An 18,454-nucleotide genomic window follows, 5' to 3' on the forward strand; every position below is an offset into this window, starting at 1 on the left:
TCATGTATAATAGACTGTTATGTTAGGGTCTAGCTGTTTTGATGCGTGTTGGACTGTTAGTGTCCAGCTGTTTTGATGCATGTTGGACTTTTAGGGTCAGAACGAGTGAATACATTTCAATCGAGCCTTAACTGAATGAAGAACAGACAGAATGCAATTATGAAGGTTTATTAAAACAGTATTGGAGGGATGGCCTGGTCTCCGACAGATGACCCCTGGAGCCAGATGACCCCTGGAGCCAGATGACCCCTGGAGCCAGATGACCCCTGGAGCCAGATGACCCTTGGAGCCAGATGACCCCTGGAGCCAGATGTCAGGATAGCAGAAGCTCTGTGATGGTCAGTTGGCATCAGAAGCCCACCGGGCTGGGACAAAGAGGTTCAGATGACAGACCTTCAGTTGGTGGAGGGTAGCCGATGTAACTTTTGCTACATAGACAGCAATTAAGAGACAAGGGTAAGCAATCATTTAAATTCCGTCCATCACAAGATTTACACCCATTGGTGAGAAGAGAGCAATGTGATTATTCTAGAGGTGTATGCCCATAGGTCTCCTCAAAAGTGTGGTGAAATTACATTCTTCTACTGTAGCTCATTGGCTAGAAAATAATAGGTCAATGACATTTTGCACGTGATTAATTGATAGTAGAGGAGGAGGACTGACATGGCTCTGTGATGATGAGACTGTTTGTAAATATGACAAATAGAACGTTCCCACTGTGCCCATGATAAAAGATGCAACGTAAATATGTTATACTACTGAAACAATATTTAATGTGTGAAGATACATTCAGACCAGCCTTAGTGATTTAACTTTTACATTTTAACTTTAAATTTGATTTTAACTTTATTTAACCCGACCACTAACAGCCCAACTCCAGTCCTCCAGTACCCCTAACAGGCCAACTCCAATCCTCCAGTACCCCCAACAGGCCAACTCCAGTCCTCCAGTACCCCTAACAGCCCAACTCCAGTCCTCCAGTACCCCTAACAGGCCAACTCCAGTCCTCCAGTACCCCTAACAGGCCAACTTCAGTCCTCCAGTACCCCCAACAGCCCAACTCCAGTCCTCTAGTACCCCCAACAGCCCAACTCAAGTCCTCCAGTACATCTAACAGGCCAACTCCAGTCCCCCAGTACCCCTAACAGGCCAACTGCAGTTCTCCAAATTCTCAAAATTTCTGGCCTGCTACAGCTGCCCCGGTCAACTGTAAGTGCTGTTATACAATCTCAAGTCTAAAAAGGCGGCACTCCACGCACCAGGAGCCTCCTCTTCCTTCACAACAACCCAGTGACACCACCAGGGAGCCAGACACAGGGCCAGGGCCTGCAGACCGGCCGGCTCCCCCAACAGCAGAGGTCTGCCTTCAGCAGGAGGAGGACACAGACAGTGGACAGATCAATGGCAGAGTGGTGGTGAAGTCCAGCAGTGAGGCCCTGCTCAACACCAATACAGTGTGCTCCACCCTGCAGAAGCAACAGTCTCTCTCAGTTCGTCCTATCATTCCATTAGTCGCCAGAATCTCTGACCAGAATTCCTCAGGGGCCCCAATCATGACAGTGCGAGACAAGAGCCGATTGAACAAATTCAAATACCTTCTGTCCTGTCCTAACACTGACCTTGAGGAGCTCTGGAAGCACAACTGGTCAGGCATTCCACGAGAGGTGAGGCCCATCACATGGAGGCTCCTCTCTGGTTACCTCCTAGCCAACACGGAGCGCAGAGATCCGGTGCTGAAGAGGAAGAGAGATGAGTACTTCGGCTTCCTTACAACTCCAGGACAGACGAGACTTACAAAGACACATATAGACAGATCCACATCGATATTCAGAGGACAAACCCGGCTAATTCCACTTTTCCAGCAGCCTGCGGTGCAACAGGTGCTTGAGCAGATCCTCTTCATCTGGGCTATCCGCCATCCAGCCAGTGGCTATGTCCAGGGAATCAACAACTTGGTCTCTCCATTCATTGTGGTCTTCCTCTCCGAAATTGCTAAGGATGTTGTGGAGATTTTTTGACGTTCTGACACCCAGAGGAACATTGAGGTTTCTGGTGCATGACTAAGCTGCTGGACGGAATACAGGACAACTACACTTTTTGCTCAGCCAGGTATTCAGAACAATGTGAAAGCTTTGGAAGAATTGGTCAGCAGAATCGATGAGGACATACACAACTGCTTTACAGACGTTCCGCTAGCGGAACACCTCACCAATAGCCAATGGTATAGCGTGGCGCGAAATACAAATACCTCAAAAATGCTATAACTTCAATTTCTCAAACATATGACTATTTTACACCATTTTAAAGACAAGACTCTACTTTATCTAACCACATTGTCCGATTTCAAAAAGGCTTTACAGCGAAAGCAAAACATTAGATTATGTCAGGAGAGTACCCTGCCAAAAATAATCACACAGCCATTTTCAAAGCAAGCATATATGTCACAAAAACCAAAACCACAGCTAAATGCAGCACTAACCTTTGATGATCTTCATCAGATGACACTCCTAGGACATTATGTTATACAATACATGCATGTTTTGTTCAATCAAGTTCATATTTATATCAAAAACCAGCTTTTTACATTAGCATGTGATGTTCAGAACTAGCATACCCACCGCAAACTTCTGGTGAATTTACTAAATTACTCACGATAAACATTGACAAAAAACCTAACAATTATTTTAAGAATTATAGATACAGAACTCCTTTATGCAATCGCGGTGTCAGATTTTAAAATAGCTTTTCGGTGAAAGCACATTTTGCAATAATCTGAGTACATAGCCCGGCCATCATGGCTAGCTAATTTGACACCCACCAAGTTTGGCCCTCACCAAACTCAGATTTACTATAAGAAAAATTGGATTACCTTTGCTGTTCTTTGTCAGAATGCACTCCCAGGACTTCTACTTCAACAACAAATGTTGTTTTGGTTCGAAATAATCCATAGTTATATTGAAATAGCTCCGTTTTGTTTGTGCGTTGAGGTTACTATCCGAAGGGTGACGCGCGGGCGCATTTCGTGACAAAAAAAATCAAAATATTCCATTACCGTACTTCGAAGCATGTCAAACGCTGTTTAAAATCAATTTTTATGCTATTTTTCTCGAAAAATAGCGATAATATTCCAACTGGGCGACGTTATATTCATTCATAGACTGAAAGAAAAACATGGAGTCGTCTCGTGGACGCGCACTCCATTGTCATTGTTCCCTGCCTGACCACTCACAAAAACTCCTGCTGTTTTTTGCCCAGAGACTGCAGAGACGTCATTCCACTTTCTGGCGCCTTCTGAGAGCCAATGGAAGCCTTAGAAAATGTCACGTTACAGCAGAGATGCTGTATTTTTGATAGAGATGCCCTAGAAGGAGAACAAATTGTCAGACAGGGCACTTCCTGTATGGAATCTTCTCAAGTTTTGGCCTGCCATATGAGTTCTGTTATACTCACAAACACCATTCAAACTGTTTTAGAAACTTTAGAGTGTTTTCTATCCAAATCTACTAATTATATGCATATTCTAGTTTCTGGGCAGGAGTAGTAACCCGATTAAATCGGGTACGTTTTTTATCCGTCCGTGAAAATACTGCCCCCTATCCCAAACAGGTTAAGAGGTATGAGGTGGAGTACCTGCAGTTTGCTTTCCTCCGGATGAACAAGCTGCTGATGAGAGAGCTGCCTCTATCCTGCAGCATCCGCCTCTGGGACACCTATCAGGCTGAACAAGATGGCTTCTCCCACTTCCACCTGTACGTCTGTGCTGCTTTCCTGATCGAGTGACGTAAAGAGATCCTCTCTGTGGTCGATTTCCAGGGTCTTCTCATGTTACTCCAGAACCTTCCCACAATCCACTGGGGGAAAGAGGAAGAGGGCCTTCTCCTGACTGAAGCATACAGACTCAAGTACATGTTCGCTGACGCGCCCAATCACTACAAGAGATAGGCCTCTATGCAATGGTGTAAAACAGATTGTGATATACTGTTAGGAGTAACGTAAGGTTTCATTCCTCTCTCTGATATGACTGACCGACATATAGCTTGTACACAGGTACAGAATAATTCACTCAAAATGGGAACCCTGAATCCTATTTCTACAATAGTTTTCTTTCAGGTTCTCTCTGTTTGTTAAGGCTTGTATTGGCAAGTTTCATTCCACTAACACTGCAGCGTATTATCTCAGAGCCACTGGCTTAGACATCTCAATAGTTGTCTGTTACAATTCATGCGGTAGGTTCTGGACATTCAACACAGCTAACCCTCAGCTGACTAGGTATCCCCCCTTTCCCTTCAACCTAACCCCTATTAACCATAACCGTATGTGAGTTCTGGTGTTGGAACTCTATACTGTTCTGGCATTGGAACTCTATACTGTATTGGAACTCTACACTGTTCTGGTATTGGAACTCTATACTGTTCTGGCATTGGAACTCTATACTGTTCTGGTATTGGAACTCTATACTGTTCTGGTATTGGAACTCTATACTGTTCTGGCATTGGAACTCTATACTGTTCTGGCATTGGAACTCTATACTGTATTGGAACTCTACACTGTTCTGGTATTGGAACTCTATACTGTTCTGGCATTGGAACTCTATACTGTTCTGGCATTGGAACTCTATACTGTATTGGAACTCTATACTGTATTGGAACTCTACACTGTTCTGGTATTGGAACTCTATACTGTATTGGAACTCTATACTGTATTGGAACTCTATACTGTTCTGGTATTGGAACTCTATACTGTATTGGAACTCTATACTGTATTGGAACTCTATACTGTTCTGGCATTGGAACTCTATACTGTATTGGAACTCTACACTGTTCTGGTATTGGAACTCTATACTGTTCTGGCATTGGAACTCTATACTGTTCTGGCATTGGAACTCTATACTGTACTGCATAAATGAATGATATTTGAATCTGGAGGGGATAAATACTTGGCCATTGGTTCATGGCCTTTTAAATTCAAATTCATTCTGGCATTAATCAGTATTGATTGTCTCAGAAGTTTTAACATACACTTGAAAGAACTCTGAATGGATGATGAATGTTTATGTGATCATCGTTCAAGTTTCAGAGAGAATATATTTTAGTTATTTTGTTTATCGTTTTCATCTAACAGAGTTCTGTGGTAAAACTAGTACTCATATTTTACCACTTTGTCCCCACTTGTTCTCTTCATGGCTATAGTGAGTCCACTAAAAGGCCAGTCTGAATATCTACTGAAGAGATGGTGCCACAGCTGCTACTAATAGCCACTCTGTATACCAGGAAAAGGTACTTTATTTCAGGGATTATCTATAGTGGTGCCATATTGAATCCCAAGGCCTCAATGTGAATAGGATGAGAATAGGGACCTTGTATTTTTAGATGGTGTATGATTGTGAAGTCCCCCCCCCCCCCCTTTAAGTTAGCACATAGGATAGATGTTCAGTTCAGATGGATCTAGGTTATGTTAATCTCAACTGATTACTAGCTATATTGCTTTGTAATTCTCAGGCTTAATTTTCACATTTAGATTAGTCACACTTTGAAGATATTGCATTGTCTATTTCCTCTTTCTGAAGAAATATATTTTTTAAAAACAGCGCAATCTAAATCAACAATCTGTAACACAATGTAACAACCATCTCTTCATGTAGAGAAAACGACTGTTGTACTTCCCTGTCTGTTGTTTGCAACAGCATCTATTCTTATTTACGGGGGGCCACGGGGGGCCAGTACGAAAAAAAATTATGTATAAAATGTATGAAATGTATGCATTCACTACTGTAAGTCGCTCTAGATAAGAGCATCTGCTAAATGACTAAAATGTAATGTAAAATGTAACTTTAATAATATTGAAGTGAAAATTGGGTATATTAAGAATTCAAATGATAAGATTTGTTTTTCAGTAAGTTAAACCTCTTAAGGATGAATGTGTTTTGCCTTGCCTCTGAGGGTTGTCTGCTAATGCTGATGTTGATATTAACATTTTTAGTAGCACTCCCGAGTCTCTACACAGTTACTTGATCTATTGGAAACTGTCATATCAACACAGCCTGTATTTCAGGTGTGTATTGATGTGTTTGTTATAAGCATTTGTAATGCACTTTGACTAGCATAGACAATTGAAATGTTATCATTTGCCCTGTTTTGTTTGTACTTTGTGTTTCAATTTAAATATTGGGGTTATGTAGTAGCTTACCTGCTGTGACCTCACTTACAGTAGGTGACGTAAAGCAGTAATAGTAATTATATGTAAAAAAAGGAATGTGAATATTTATGTTGTTATTTCACCAACCTTCATAACCATTTCTCTGATATGGTACGAAAGATTTGACAATCATTCTTTCGATTTTATCATTCTTGTATTGGCATTGAGGTTCAGTTTGTGAAATTGACATGAGGATTATGGCATTGAACAATATGGAATACATTATTATTCTCATATTGGTTTTCAAGATCAACATGTAGTTCAATTAGGATTTTTCTGCAATTGAATCATTCTGGGCTCCCGAATGGCGCAGTGGTCTAAGGCAGTGCATCTCAGTGCTAGAGGCGTCACTACAGACCCTGGTTGGATTCCAGACCCTGGTTCGAATCGCCTGTCGTCGGTTGCAACACTCACTACCGAGTTCCAAACTGCCCCTGGAAGCTTTCAGCACAAGAACTGTTAATATGGAGCTTCATGAAATGGGTTTCCATGACTGAGCAGCCGCACACAAGCCTAAGATCACCATGCGCAATGCCAAGCGTCAGCTGGAGTAGTGTAAAACTCGACGCCAATGGACTCTTGAGCAGTGGAAATGTGTTCTCTGGAGTGATGAATCTCGCTTCACCATCTGGCAGTCCGACGGACGAATCTGGGTTTGGTGGATGCCAGGAGAATGCTACCTGCCCGAATGCATTGTGCCAACTGAAAAGTTTGGTGGAGGAGGAATAATGTCTGGGGCTGTTTTTCATGGTTCGGGCCCCTTAGTTCCAGTGAAGGGAAATCTTAACGCTACAGCATATAACGACATTCTAGATGATTCTGTGCTTCCAACTTCATGGCAACAGTTTGGGGAAGGCCCTTTCCTGTTTCAGCATGACAATGCCCCGTGCACAAAGCGAGGTCCTTACAGAAATGGTTTATCGAGATTGGTGTGTAAGAACTTGACTGGTCTTCACAGAGCCCTGACCTCAACCCCATTGAACAACTTTGGGATGAACTGGAACGCTGACTGCGAGCCAAGCCTAATCGCCCAACATCAGTGCCCAACCTCACTAATACTCTTGTGGCTGAATGGAAGCAAGTCCCCGCAGCAATGTTCCAACATCTAGTGGAAAGCCTTCCCAGAAGAGTGGAGGCTGTTATAGCAGCAAAGGGGGGACCAACTCCATATTAATGTCCATGATTTTTGAATGAGATGTTCAACAAGCAGGTGTCCAGATACTTTTAGTCATGTAGTGTATCTCTGATGCTGAAACCACTCGCATGAGTCTGGTTCCTCTCAAAATGTCTGCCTTCCAGGGATTTTTTCCTTACCACTGTTCTTCTGCTTTTCAGGGTCTTGGCCGGGTTAATGTAAACAACAACTGTTGGGGCTTTATGAAAATGTTGAATTGACTGGTGGTATCCTCTGTCCTGTCCAGGTGGGTGTTCATCTATGAGAAAGGCTACCAGTCATCAGACACGGCCGTGGGTTCTGTCTTGACTAAGATGAAGGGGGTGGGTTACACCAATGTGACCGGAGAGGAGAGGATCTGGGACGTGGCCGACTTTGTCTTCCCTGTACAGGTGGGTCATTGGCTGAGTGTGGACCAACTAAGGTATTATTGTTATAAGAAGGACATTTTACTGAATGAATGAATGAATGAATGAATGAATGAATGAATGACCTGAAAGGTCACAGATCTCTAGAACCTTTAGGAACTGAGCCTCACAGGATATCTACCAGTGTTCTGTAATAGTAGTATGGTAGTAGTGTAGTAGTGCAATAGTAGTGTAGTAGTAGTGTGGTAGTAGTGTAGTAAGGTAATAGTAGTGTAGTAAGGTAATAGTAGTGTAGTAGTAGTGTGGTAGTTGTGTAGTAAGGTAATAGTAGTGTAGTAGTAGTGTGGTAGTTGTGTAGTAAGGTAATAGTAGTGTAGTAGTAGTGTGGTAGTTGTGTAGTAAGGTAATAGTAGTGTAGTAGTAGTGTGGTAGTTGTGTAGTAAGGTAATAGTAGTGTAGTAGTAGTGTGGTAGTTGTGTAGTAAGGTAATAGTAGTGTAGTAATAGTGTGGTAGTTGTGTAGTAAGGTAATAGTAGTGTAGTAAGGTAATAGTAGTGTAGTAGTAGTGTGGTAGTTGTGTAGTAAGGTAATAGTAGTGTAGTAGTAGTGTGGTAGTTGTGTAGTAAGGTAATAGTAGTGTAGTAATAGTGTGGTAAGTTAATAGCATCGTAGTAGTGTGGTAGTAGTGTAGTAGTGCAATAGTATTGTAGTAGTAGTGTGGTAGTAGTGTAGAAAGGTAATAATAGTGTAGTAGTAGTGTAGTAGTGTAGTAGTGTAATAAGATAATAGTAGTGTAGTGTAGTAGTATAATAAGGTAATAGTAGTGTAGTGTCGTAGTGTAATACGGTAATAGTGGTGTAGTAGTAGTGTAATACGGTAATAGTGGTGTAGTAGTAGTGTAGTGAGGTAATAGTCGTGTAGCAGTAGTGTAATAGTAGTGTGGTAGTATTGTAGTAAGGTGTAGTAATAGTAGTGTAGTAGGGTAATAGTAGTGTAGTAGTATTGTAATAGTAGTGTAGTAGGGTAATAGTAGTATAGTAGTGTAACAGTAGTGTAGTGAGGTAATAGTCGTGTAGTAGTGTAGTAGTGTAATAGTAGTGTGGTAGTATTGTAATAGTAGTGTAGTAGGGTAATAGTAGTGTAGTAGTAGTGTAATAAGGTAGTAGTAGTGTAGTAAGGTAATAGTCGTGTAGTGTAGTGTAGTAGTGTAATATTAGTGTAGTAAGGTGTAGTAATAGTAGTGTAGTAGGGTAATAGTAGTATAGTATTGTAACAGTAGTGTAGTGAGGTAATAGTCGTGTAGTATTGTAGTAGTGTAATAGTAGTATAGTAGTATTGTAATAGTAGTGTAGTAGGGTAATAGTCGTGTAGTAGTGTTGTAAGGTAATAGTATGGTAGTAGTGTAGTAGTGCAATAGTAGTGTAGTAATAGTGTGGTAGTTGTGTAGTAAGGTAATAGTAGTGTAGTAGTAGTGTGGTAGTTGTGTAGTAAGGTAATAGTAGTGTAGTAGTAGTGTGGTAGTAGTGTAGTAGTGCAATAGTAGTGTAGTAGTAGTGTGGTAGTTGTGTAGTAAGGTAATAGTAGTGTAGTAGTAGTGTGGTAGTTGTGTAGTAAGGTAATAGTAGTGTAGTAATAGTGTGGTAGTTGTGTAGTAAGGTAATAGTAGTGTAGTAATAGTGTGGTAGTTGTGTAGTAAGGTAATAGTAGTGTAGTAGTAGTGTGGTAGTTGTGTAGTAAGGTAATAGTAGTGTAGTAGTAGTGTGGTAGTAGTGTAGTAGTGCAATAGTATTGTAGTAGTAGTGTGGTAGTAGTGTAGAAAGGTAATAATAGTGTAGTAGTAGTGTAGTAGTGTAATAAGGTAATAGTAGTGTAATAAGGTAACAGTCGTGTAGCAGTAGTGTAGTAAGGTAATAGTCGTGTAGCAGTAGTGTAGTAAGGTAATAGTCGTGTAGCAGTAGTGTAGTAAGGTAATAGTCGTGTAGTATTGTAGTAGTGTAATATTAGTGTGGTAGTATTGTAATAGTAGTGTAGTAGTGTAGTAAGGTAATAGTCGTGTAGTGTAGTGTAGTAAGGTGTAGTAATAGTAGTGTAGTAGGGTAATAGTAGTATAGTAGTGTAACAGTAGTGTAGTGAGGTAATAGTCGTGTAGCAGTAGTGTAGTAAGGTAATAGTAGTGTAGTGTAGTGTAGTAAGGTGTAGTAATAGTAGTGTAGTAGGGTAATAGTAGTATAGTAGTGTAACAGTAGTGTAGTGAGGTAATAGTCGTGTAGTATTGTAGTAGTGTAATATTAGTGTGGTAGTATTGTAATAGTAGTGTAGTAGTGTAGTAAGGTAATAGTAGTGTAGTGTAGTGTAGTAAGGTGTAGTAATAGTAGTGTAGTAGGGTAATAGTAGTATAGTAGTGTAACAGTAGTGTAGTGAGGTAATAGTCGTGTAGTAGTGTAGTATTGTAATAGTAGTGTAGTAGTGTAATAGTAGTGTGGTAGTATTGTAATAGTAGTGTAGTAGTGTAACAGTAGTGTGGTAGTGTAACAGTAGTGTAGTAAGGTAATAGTAGTGTAGTGTAGTGTAGTAAGGTGTAGTAATAGTAGTGTAGTAGGGTAATAGTAGTGTAGTAGTGTAACAGTAGTGTAGTGAGGTAATAGTCGTGTAGTAGTGTAGTAGTGTAATAGTAGTGTAGTAGGGTAATAGTCGTGTAGTAGTGTAGTAGTGTAATAGTAGTGTAGTAGGGTAATAGTCGTGTAGTAGTGTAGTAGTGTAATAGTAGTGTGGTAGTATTGTAATAGTAGTGTAGTAAGGTAATAGTCGTGTAGTAGTGTCGTAAGGTAATAGTATGGTAATAGTGGTGTAGTAGTATTTTAGTAGTAGTGTAGACGTATTGTAATAATAGTGTAGTATAAAGTACTACAGAGAGATTCATCTACAGAAGTCAGAAAGACGTCTGACAGACTGTCGAAGACAAAGATTACCGAGACAGGAGTTGAAAACACTCCTGATTGTCAACAAACAGGCGTGAGAGAGAGAAACTGTACCTAACTTTCACCAGTGGTTCCTGTTGTACGCACCCTGATCCTGCTCACACGTTAGGCAAATACAGAGACAAACATGAGACTCTCTGTAAACAAAGTGACAGTCCATTGTTTGCCCATGTCTAAGCCATAAAGAAAGCACTACTGTGTACTCTGAAAGGTGTGGCCACAGTTGGTCTATTTCATTCGGAACTGGTTGACTGACGGTAAGGAGGACAGAGATCGATGCCAAACCGTAAGACGATGATAAAACACATATCAAGATTATACACCCTGTCATCATATATCCGTATCTATTTACCTATAATATTCAAGATATCTACCTGAAGATGACCTTGCCTGTTATAATGGTATTTGTTTATCTACCTGAGTATCATCTACCTGAGTATCATGGTGATTTTCCAAAACAATTACATTGATACTGGTTATATAGTATTACTACTACACAGACATGTCTTAATTAGATTCATCCACAATTAAATTATACTGACCAACTGCATTGTCAATTAGCTGACATTCTATAACATTGACAGGAATTGATGCTATCCCATCTGTCTCTTTGCATGGTAAAGAACCACTTCTTCTCGATGTGGTCACAATCAATGACTTAAGATCCCGTGACCGAAATTACTCAAGCATGTCATCCAGACTTGGGTTTAAATACTATTTCATATCTTTCAAATAAATTAGCCTGCCTTGAGTGTCAGACGGCCGAGGGTATGGCATTTTGGAAAGCTTGGGCAAGCTCACAGGCAAATTTAATCAAGCTCAGCTAAAGGATTTGAAATCGTATTTGAACCCGGGTCTGATGACATCTAATGCAGTTATCCAGGCAGGAAGGCTCCTGTACCAGGCCTTATTAATGCAAGGGCTACATATACTGTGCTATATATGGCCTCTACATATGAGTTAGTTTACATTGACATGAACGACATCATGGTCAAGACTAGGGAGAGGGCCAATAGAAGGAAAACCGGATATCAAGAGTCATAGAAATAGTGTTACTAGAACGAGGAAGTGCCTAGACCAGGGCTATTTTTATTGCACCCTCATGTTAATTCAGTCATTATATTTCTATGGGGAGGGCTATAGGTCTGTTTCCATAACAACAGTGACAAAAGGTTTGTCATGTTGTAACAAATGTTACACATTTAGGCCAGTGAACTATGAAGTTAGTTGGGACAGCCCAGTAGGTAGAGAGGAAAGATGATGTATTTTTTTCCAACTGACCAAGAAGGGTATATCTGGTCTATGATCTTATGTTTATTATTTTCATTGAATGCACTGTCAAATGCTGTATCTTTAAGTACTGGGGACTGATGGGAGAAAAGAGGTGTCAAATGTCTGACCCTGAAGACCACCGACGTCGTTTTTTTCGAGTTCCCAGTTGTTTTTAACGCGGCATCTGTTTGTGACCTAGAATCGCAAGGTTCTAGAGAATTGAATCTGTAAAGATACTGTTAGGTATCTGGAATAAGCGTAAAGCATTCCCGTTCTGGTGCGCCTCTCCGAACGGAGTTGCTGAACGATTGAAAGCAACCGGTTTTAAGGGGGACCAGTTATTATTTTTACCACGCCGATATTTCTTTCCTTTTAAAAGCTGGCGAAGTTCGTATTCTACTTGTATGGGTCGTTTGCAACAATTGGATGTGCATTTCGCCACCTACTGTGGCGCGTGGATAAAAACGATCCAAAAAAGGAAAAATATTTGGGTTAAAATAAATAAAATATCAAACAAACTATCAAAAAAGAAATAACCTAAACAAAATCAACCTACTTTTCTTGAAAAAAAAAAACTCATTCTAATCAGGTCTCAACACAGGCGCAGAAGCCTCCTGTGAGGACGAGATATTTCCTAGCGACAATGGTCCTTGCAGTGCTTCTAGCGACAATGGTCCTTGCAGTGCTTCTAGCGACAATGGTCCTTGCAGTGCTTCTAGCGACAATGGTCCTTGCAGTGCTTCTAGCGGGATGCCATGGAGCCCCAAAAACTTCTCAGCTGCAGCTGTAATGATATTCTGCTTCTTGGACTTCTTAGACAATTGTGCTGTACAATTAATCACTGTGGCTGTACAGTGCCTTCAGAAAGTATTCAGAACCCCTTGACTTTTTCCACATTTTGTTAGGTTACAGCTTTATTCTAAATGTTTTTTTTATTTTTATTCTCTCGTCAATCTACACACAATACCCCATCATGTCAAAGCAAAAAGTATTTTTTTAGAAAGGTTTGCTAATTTATAAAAAAAATAAAAAAACAGATATCACATTTACATAAGTATTCAGACCCTTTGCTCAGTACATTGTTGAAGCACCTTTGGCAGCGATTACAGCCTCAAGTCTTCTTTGGTACGACGTTACAAGTTTGGCACACCTGTATTTGGGGAGTTTCTCCCATTCTTCTCTGCAGATCCTCTCAAGCTCTGTCAGGTTGGATGGGGAGCATCTCTCTCCAAAGATGTTCGATCGGGTTCAAGTCCGGGCTCTGGCTGGGCATCTCAAGGACATTCAGAGACTTGAACAGAAGACACTCCTCCGTTGTCTTGGCTGTGTGCTTAGGGTCGTTGTCCTGTTAGAAGATGTACCAGTCTGAGGTCCTGAGCGCTCTGGAGCAGGTTTTTATCAAGGATCTCTCTTTCCCTCGATCCTGACTAGTCTCCTAGTCCGTGCCACTGAAAAACACCCCCACAGCATGATGCTGCCACCACCATGCTTCACCGTAGGGATGGTGCCAGGTTTCCTCCAGACTTGACACTTGGCATTCATGCCAAAGAGTTCAATCTTGGTTTCATCAGACCAGAAAATCTTGTTTCTCATGGTCTGAGAGTCCTTCAGGTGCCTTTTGGCAAACTCCAAGCAGGCTATCATGTACCTTTTACTGAGGAGTGGCTTCCGTCTGGCCACTCTACCATAAAGGCCTGATTGATGGAGTGCTGCAGAGATGGTTGTCCTTCTGGAAGGTTCTCCCATCTCCACAGAGGAACTCTAGAGCTCTGTCAGAGTGACCATCAGGTTCTTGGTCACCTCCCTGAACAAGGCCCTTCTCCCCCGATTGCTAGGAAGAGTCTTGATGGTTCCAAACTTCTTCCATTTAAGAATGATGGAGATCACTGTGTTCTTGGGGACCTTCAATGCAGCAGAAATGTTTTTGTTACCCTTCCCCATATCTGTGCCTCGACACAATCCTGTCTCGGAGCTCTACGGACAATTCCTTTGACCTCGTGGCTTGGATTTTGCTCTGACATGCACTGTCAACTGTGGGACCTTATATAGACAGGTGTGTGCCTTTCCAAATCATGTCCAATCAATTGAATTTACCACAGGTGGACTCCAATCAAGTTGTAGAAACATCTCAAGGATGATCAATGGAAATACTTGAGCTCAATTTTGAGTCTCATAACAAAGGGTTTGAATACTTATGTAAATATTGTATTTATTTTAAATTTGCAAAAATGTCTAAAAACCTGTTTTCGCTTTGTCATTATGGGGTATTGTGTGTAGATTACTGAGGATTTTTATTGATTTAATCCATTTTTGAAAAAGGCTGTAACGTAACAGAATGTGAAAAAAGTCAAGGGGTCTGAATACTTTCCGAAAGCTCTGTAAATGCCACAAAATCCACCTTCTTCACATTGAGTGTATCCAGATCATCCGATTGACTTTAAACACTATCAACTGGTTGCAATGGATCCACCTCCATATCTTCAACACTGTTGCCTCTTTCCCCTTCGACTCTCTTCACCGCCTCCACGTAGGAGATCTGCTGCACAGCCCTGATCCTTGACACCTCAAACTCCTTCACCCTAACAGGGCACTCAAGGAAGTCCAGAGTATGATCCCCATCACAGTTGCAACATTTTCCATTCACAGATTATTCTATTTCATACTTCTACCATCAGCAAACACTTGACACGTGACCTTATCCTTTGCAATTCCCACACTGTAGTGGTTTGGACACAAACGCTCTCCCCGCATACCTCACATATCCAGGTAGAGTCTTCCTCAAACAACAATAATATCGATAGACTTTTCTCCTTCCTTCCATTTACCATACGGGTCAGGTGACGTGTACTGACCACTCCTGGGAGTTTCTGACTAAGGTACTCGTCATCTATATCCAAGGAGCCTCCAGCTATAACTCCTCTGGCAGGCGCCCTGCTCCGAAGATCAATACGTGTTGCTTCTGACGTAGACAATTTAGCCAGATCCAGTGTACGTTTATTCTGTTCTTCATCGACACAATTAACCAGGGGGCCAGCAGTGTAGCCTAGTGGTTAGAGTGTTGGACTAGTAACCGAAAGGTTTCCAGATCAAATCCCCGAGCTGATAAGGTAAAAATCTGTTGTTCTGCCCCTGAACAAGGCAGTTAACCCACTGTTCCTAGGCCGTCATTGAAAATAAGAATTTGTTCTTAACTGACGTGCCTAGTTAAATAAAGTTAAAATCAAATCCAAAACAAGGCGTCTTCTAGTAACCTTGATGAAATTTCCCACTGCTTTCTTCACAGTCCTCGATATTACAAATGGATTTCCCAAAATATTCACCTAGTCTAATTAGAAATGCATTACTACACCAGTCATTGTCTTCTACTACAACTTTTGCTTGTTTTGATCCAGTCTTTGATTTCACAATTTTCCATTCATTGTCACAAACTTCACTTGTCGCACTTTCAGATTCAAGCACAGCCGCCATTTCCTCTCGCTATCATCAACCGTCGGCTGGTGATATTTGACAGATTTTTTTCATTTGAAGATAACGTTCTCATCTCTTTCTCTCTCTCTCTCTCTCTCTCTCTCTCTCTCTCTCTCTCTCTCTCTCCCTCTCTCTCTCTCTCTCTCTCTCTCTCTCTCTCTCTCTCTCTCTCTCTCTGTCTCTCTCTCTCTGCCTCTGTGTCTCCCTCTCCCTCCCTCTCTCTCTCCCTCCCTGCGTCTCTCTCTCCCTCCCTCCGTCTCCCTCCCTTTCTCTCCCTCTCCCTCTCCCTCCCTCCATCTCCCTCTACTTCCCTCTCTCGGTCTCTCTCCTCTCTCTCTCTCTCCCTCCATCTCCTTCCCTTTCTCTCCCTCCCTCCCCCGTCTCACTCTCCCTCCCTCCCTTTCTCTTCCTCCCCCTCCATCTCTCCCTCCCCCCCCCTCTCTCTCTCTCTCTCTCTCTCTTTCTGTCTCTCTCTCGCTCTCTGCCTCCGTCTCCCTCGCCCCTCCCTCTCTCTCTCCCTCATTCCGTCTCTCTCTCCCTCCCTTCTCTCCTTCTCTCCGTCTCCCTCTCCCTCACCCTCCCTCTCTCTCTCTCTCCCTCTCTCTCTCTTTCTCTCTCTCTCTCCCTCTCTCTCTTTCTCTCCCTCCCTCCGTCTCCCTCTCTCTCTCCCTCTGTCTCCTTCACTCCGTCCATCTCCCTCTCCCTCCCTTTCTCTCCCTCTCTCTCTCCCTCCCTCTCGCTCTCTCTCTCTCTCTCCCTCCCTCCCTTTCTCTCTCTCTCCCTCCCTCTCCCTCCCTCCGTCTCCCTCTCCCTCCCATTCTCTCCCTCTCCGTCTCCCTCCCTTTCCCTTTCCCTCCATCTCCCTCTCCCTTTCTCTCTCCCTCTCTCTCTCTCTCTCCCTCCCTCCCTCCATCTCCCTCTCTCGCTCTCTCCCTCTCTCTCTCTCTCTCTCTCTCTCTCCCTCTCTCTCTCTCTCTCTCGTACCTCAGGGGGACTCTTCTTTTGTGGTGATGACCAACTACATTATGACCAAAGGCCAGAAAATTGATAAATGTTCTGAGGTAAGTCAACTCCTCTCAAAAGCTTTACCTAAATTTGCACAGAGATCATGATTCAGGAGTGTACAAAAAATTAGGAACACTTGCTCTTTCCGTGACATAGACTGACCAGGCGAATCCAGATAAAAGCTATGGTCCCTTATTGATGTCACCTGTTTGAATGTGTCATGAACTGCAACGCTGCTGTGTTTTCACGCTCAACAGTTTCCCGTGTGTATCAAGAATGGTCCATCACCCAAAGGACATCCAGCCAACTTGACACAACTATGGGACGACATTGAGTCAACATAGACCAGTATCCCTGTGGAACGCTTTCGATGCCTTGTAGTCCATTCCCCCGATGAATTGAGTCTGTTCTGAAGGCAAAAGTGTCTGCAACTCAAGATTAGGAAGGTGTTCCTAATGTTTTGTACACTTAGTGTGTGTGTGTATATAACTGTATCAGTGGAGGCTGCTGAGGTGAGAGCGTCTCATAATAATGTCCGGAACGGAGCAAATGGAATGGCATCAAACACCTGGAAACCATGTGTTTGATGTATTTAATACCATTCCACTGATTTCGCTCCTTTCATTACAACAAGCCTGTTCCTCCCAATTAAGGTGCCACTAACCTCCTGTGATATATATACAGTGCATTCGGAAAGTATTCAGACCTATTGACTTTTTCCACATTTTGTTATGTTACAGCCTTATTCTACAATGGATTAAATAATTTTTTCCCATCATCAATCTAATCAAGATACCCCATAATGACAAAGGCCAAATTATTTTTTTGAGATTTTTGCAATAATAAATAATGAAATATCACAGTTACACAAGTATTCAAATCCTTTACTCAGTACTTTGTTGAAACACCTTTGGCAGCGATTACAGCCTCGAGTCTTCTTGGGTATGACGCTATAAGCTTGGCACACCTGTATTTGGGGAGTTTCTCCCATTCTTCTCTGCAGATCCTCTCAAGCTCTGTCAGGTTGGATGGGAGCGTCGCTGCACAGCTATTTTCAGGTCTCTCCAGAGATGTTCGATCGGGTTCAAGTCCGGGCTCTGGGCTCTGGCTCAAGGTCATTCAGAGAGACTTGTCCCGAAACCACTCTTGGCTGTGTGCTTAGAGTCATTGTCTTGTTGGAAGCTGACCCTTCACCCCAGTCTGAGGTCCTTAGTGCTCTGTAGCAGGTTTATATCAAGGATCTCTCTGTACTTTGCTCCGTTCATCTCTCCCTCAATCCTGACTAGTCTCCCAGTCCCTGCTGCTGAAAAACATCCCCATATAAGGATGCTGCCACCGTGATGCTCAAGAAGGCGTCAACAGGCATGGCAGAACTCCTTCTAGATCCTAAGCAATTTTGCAGTATTTTGTTTTTTTGTGTGTGTTATTTCTTACATTATCAGTCCAGAATGTTTTTTGTGATATTACATACAGCCGGAAATAACTTTTGGATATCAGAGCGGCGGCAACTCACTGGCTTTACGGCCAGGAATACAACTTTCCCGAATTGGATCCTTTGTTCGTACCCACCAGGGCAATTGAAGTTATCCCAGATGCTACTCCAAGTTGCCGACGTCGGAGAAGAGGTATTCGGAGTGAACTTCTAGTCCAACTCAGGAGGTGGGCACACCATCCACCGCTTCCAAGTATATTACTCGCTTATGTTCAGTCTCTGGACAATAAATTAGATGAGCTCAGGGCGAGGATCTCTTTCCAGAGAGACATCAGTGACTGTAACATACTCTGTTTCACTGATTCATGGCTCTCTCGGGATATACTGTCCCCATCCATACAGCCAGCTGGGTTCTCAGTTAATTGCTCAGACAGAAATAAAGATTTTAACAAAGCAAATTTTAGGAAAACGCTACTGAAGTTCTATCAACACATTGACTGTAGTATTAACTTAGGAAAAACACTGGACTACTGCTACTCGCCTTTTCAAGATGCCAACAAGG

General features: G+C 42.2%; 1 protein-coding gene and 1 pseudogene across 4 annotated transcripts in view; both read left to right on the top strand.

Moving 5' to 3' along the window:
- The window catches only part of LOC115153907 (P2X purinoceptor 1), a 46,292-nt gene that overhangs the window by 11,230 nt on the left and 16,608 nt on the right, over window positions 1-18,454 (top strand). For all 4 annotated transcript variants that reach the window (XM_029699572.1, XM_029699571.1, XM_029699569.1 and 1 more), the window contains exons 2-3: window positions 7,617-7,761; window positions 16,445-16,516. In XM_029699572.1, the coding sequence (XP_029555432.1) occupies window positions 7,617-7,761; window positions 16,445-16,516 (217 nt within the window). The remainder of the gene's footprint in view (window positions 1-7,616; window positions 7,762-16,444; window positions 16,517-18,454) is intronic.
- On the top strand, window positions 735-4,228 carry LOC115153785 (TBC1 domain family member 22B pseudogene; annotated as a pseudogene).

Source organism: Salmo trutta, chromosome 19 (assembly GCF_901001165.1).
Source record: "Salmo trutta chromosome 19, fSalTru1.1, whole genome shotgun sequence".
NCBI lineage: Eukaryota > Metazoa > Chordata > Actinopteri > Salmoniformes > Salmonidae > Salmo > Salmo trutta.